General features: G+C 45.5%; 1 protein-coding gene across 1 annotated transcript; it reads right to left on the reverse strand.

Annotated features, from left to right (window-relative positions):
* Nucleotides 1-421: 421 nt before the first annotated feature.
* LOC105562502 (proteasome subunit beta type-3) lies at nucleotides 422-2,309 on the reverse strand. The gene is made up of 3 exons (XM_012013399.1): nucleotides 2,195-2,309; nucleotides 1,065-1,630; nucleotides 422-591 (listed from the first exon to the last, which is right to left on the reverse strand). The coding sequence occupies exons 1-3, from the start codon at nucleotides 2,195-2,197 to the stop codon at nucleotides 543-545; spliced, it is 618 nt and encodes a 205-aa protein (XP_011868789.1). The 5' UTR covers nucleotides 2,198-2,309; the 3' UTR covers nucleotides 422-542.
* Between the last annotated feature and the right edge of the window lie 58 nt (nucleotides 2,310-2,367).

A 2,367-nucleotide genomic window follows, 5' to 3' on the forward strand; every position in this document is an offset into this window, starting at 1 on the left:
CTTAGGGCTTAAATCTCTATTGTAGACTGGGACTAACTCGCATAACTCTACTTACAGGAACTCTACTAAAGATGATCTTAAATATAAGAACTGACTATGAATACCGGCCATAGTGAAAATGCTAAAAATAAGCGGCTTCATCTCTTTCTAAGGAGACAGAAAGAGACAAAGCTACTCACTTTTGCCGTTTTTACTACAGAGCAAGATACATAATTGACCCCCAGAACATTCCTCATTTATGCTTTATCTAGTCGGAAATCTTTCAGATTAACTGAAAAAAGTTTTAAAAAGACAAGAGATGAAAATTCTATGGAGGAGCGACGTAATGAGCGCAACAATAAGAAACGGTAAAAAAACAATTTTAAAGGCATTAAATTTTAAAAATAGTACACAACATATTAATAATAGTATAGGGATTCAATTGATCTAGAGCTATAAATTATTTATTATACTTATAAGCTTTTGTTTATATTTCTTAGACCTAGTTAGAACAATAATTATGAAACCCTTGCCGCGCGTATCGATATAAAAGCTGAACGTGTTTAGTCCATTCGCGTTTTGACAGTCCTTCTTGTGACCTTGTCCTTTTCTCTGAAACCAAAAGTACACGCATTTAATTGGCGCGACCATGATAATAATAATATCTATGTGCGGTAAGCGCGGCGCAGAGAGATGTGCCCTGTTGAACAAATGATCAGAAAGATCCAAGTTCAAGTTCAACACCGCTAGTCTTTATTTGAACCCTACTTCTCGGAAGCAACCACCGAGAGTGTCTTGTCATAGAGGAAAGTCCCCTATTATGAGATGGACTTCTTATATGAAATAGCAGGCTTTCAACATCCAAATCCAATCACAAATCTTGCTTCGCAACGCTTACACGATCCGACAATAAATTTTCCATTAAACACGTTTCACTCCAAGGGCAATAAATTCACGATAGAACCAACAGATGATGCCTATTAATTTAGTAGAAACATATTAGAAGCTTGTCTCACAATGGCGGTCTTTCCTCTATCGGTTAATGATGAATAATTAACTGTCACTAATTTGATTGCGATACTTACATGATATACACTTCGGCACCCCAGCCAGATATCGCGTCCCGATCGAACGCATTGACCAGAGCCTGACTGACGGTCTCGAACAGCTCTTCAGGTCCCAGATTCGGCTCGTAAAGGGACTCGCACATGCCGTAAAGCTGCTCGGTACACGTCCCACCTACCACAAAGTCCTCGGCCAAGTTCCTGGAGCCTATCAGGTCCATGTTGCAGATGAACGGCTCGAACGTTACCGGATCCAGTCCGGCGACTATCGGCTCGACGAAGTACGGGCCGAATCTCCTCTCGTACAGAAGATTCGAGATCATGGCAGTGAAGGTCTTGGGGTGAATCTTCCGGTTCTCCTTGAGCTCGTACAGGTTCAGGCGGAAGCGCAGTCTCTCCGTGACGGTCTGGGTGTCGGTGGCGAGGCCGGGTAGGCTGAGGTACAGGTGCGGCCCCATCTCGTAGATCTTCTGGCAGTTGCTCGTTATCGTCTGCGCCTGTATGCCGAATCTGCGATCGGCCGCTATCGCCACGCAGTTCTTCCCCTTCATGGCTATCACGGCGCCGCCGTTGTACGCGAGGATGCTCTACGTAGGAAAGGGAAAAACCGATGAGACGATAGTCGAGGCTGCGCTCCGCTTGATACAAATGTTTCAAGGCGTCTGCTCCTCCTCCGTTTTCTTTTATCAAAGAAGGAAGAATACTTGGAAGTATCAAGCGGACCGCAGCTCGGGATCATCGCGCGACAATTTGGGTGCTGTGCTGTGTCATCGGTACGACTGACACACGGCGACGTAACCTCCTCGGTCGCGGATCGTGCTCCGTTGGGATGACGTGTAGCTCTCCGCTAACGCGAGTGATTAGCAATGGTATAGGGTCCTCAGTCCGATCCCGGCCCTCGTCCCGTGTATCTTACCGTGAGGGGGACATTTCAAAAATTCAGCGCTTGAAGAAGTTCAAGCGCCTAGTGTTCAATCAGGATTGAGCATGAATTTCACAGAATTTTTGGAAATATCACGCTGATATAACCTGACGGTTGAAAGGCATTTCCGCAAGTGTGAACTTTAAAAAAAAGGGGGGATCAAGCGAGATCTCGTCGCGGGATACGATACGGGTACGCGCGGAATACCTTTTAACAGATAAACATTTACCATGTTCTCGTGCGAATATATCCAACACCTTACAATGCAAAACGTCAACCGCGGTCGTCGGGACGCTCGAAATCCCGAAGTGCGAGTCACGGCCACGGGTCGTGGAATCAACGTAGAAACGTGACTCGCGAGTCGAGATAAACTTCGTCGATAAAATCGAACATACTTAGTCC

Source organism: Vollenhovia emeryi, unplaced genomic scaffold (assembly GCF_000949405.1).
Source record: "Vollenhovia emeryi isolate VEMERY1.0 unplaced genomic scaffold, V.emery_V1.0 DF944856.1, whole genome shotgun sequence".
In the NCBI taxonomy this organism is placed as follows: Eukaryota; Metazoa; Arthropoda; class Insecta; order Hymenoptera; family Formicidae; genus Vollenhovia; species Vollenhovia emeryi.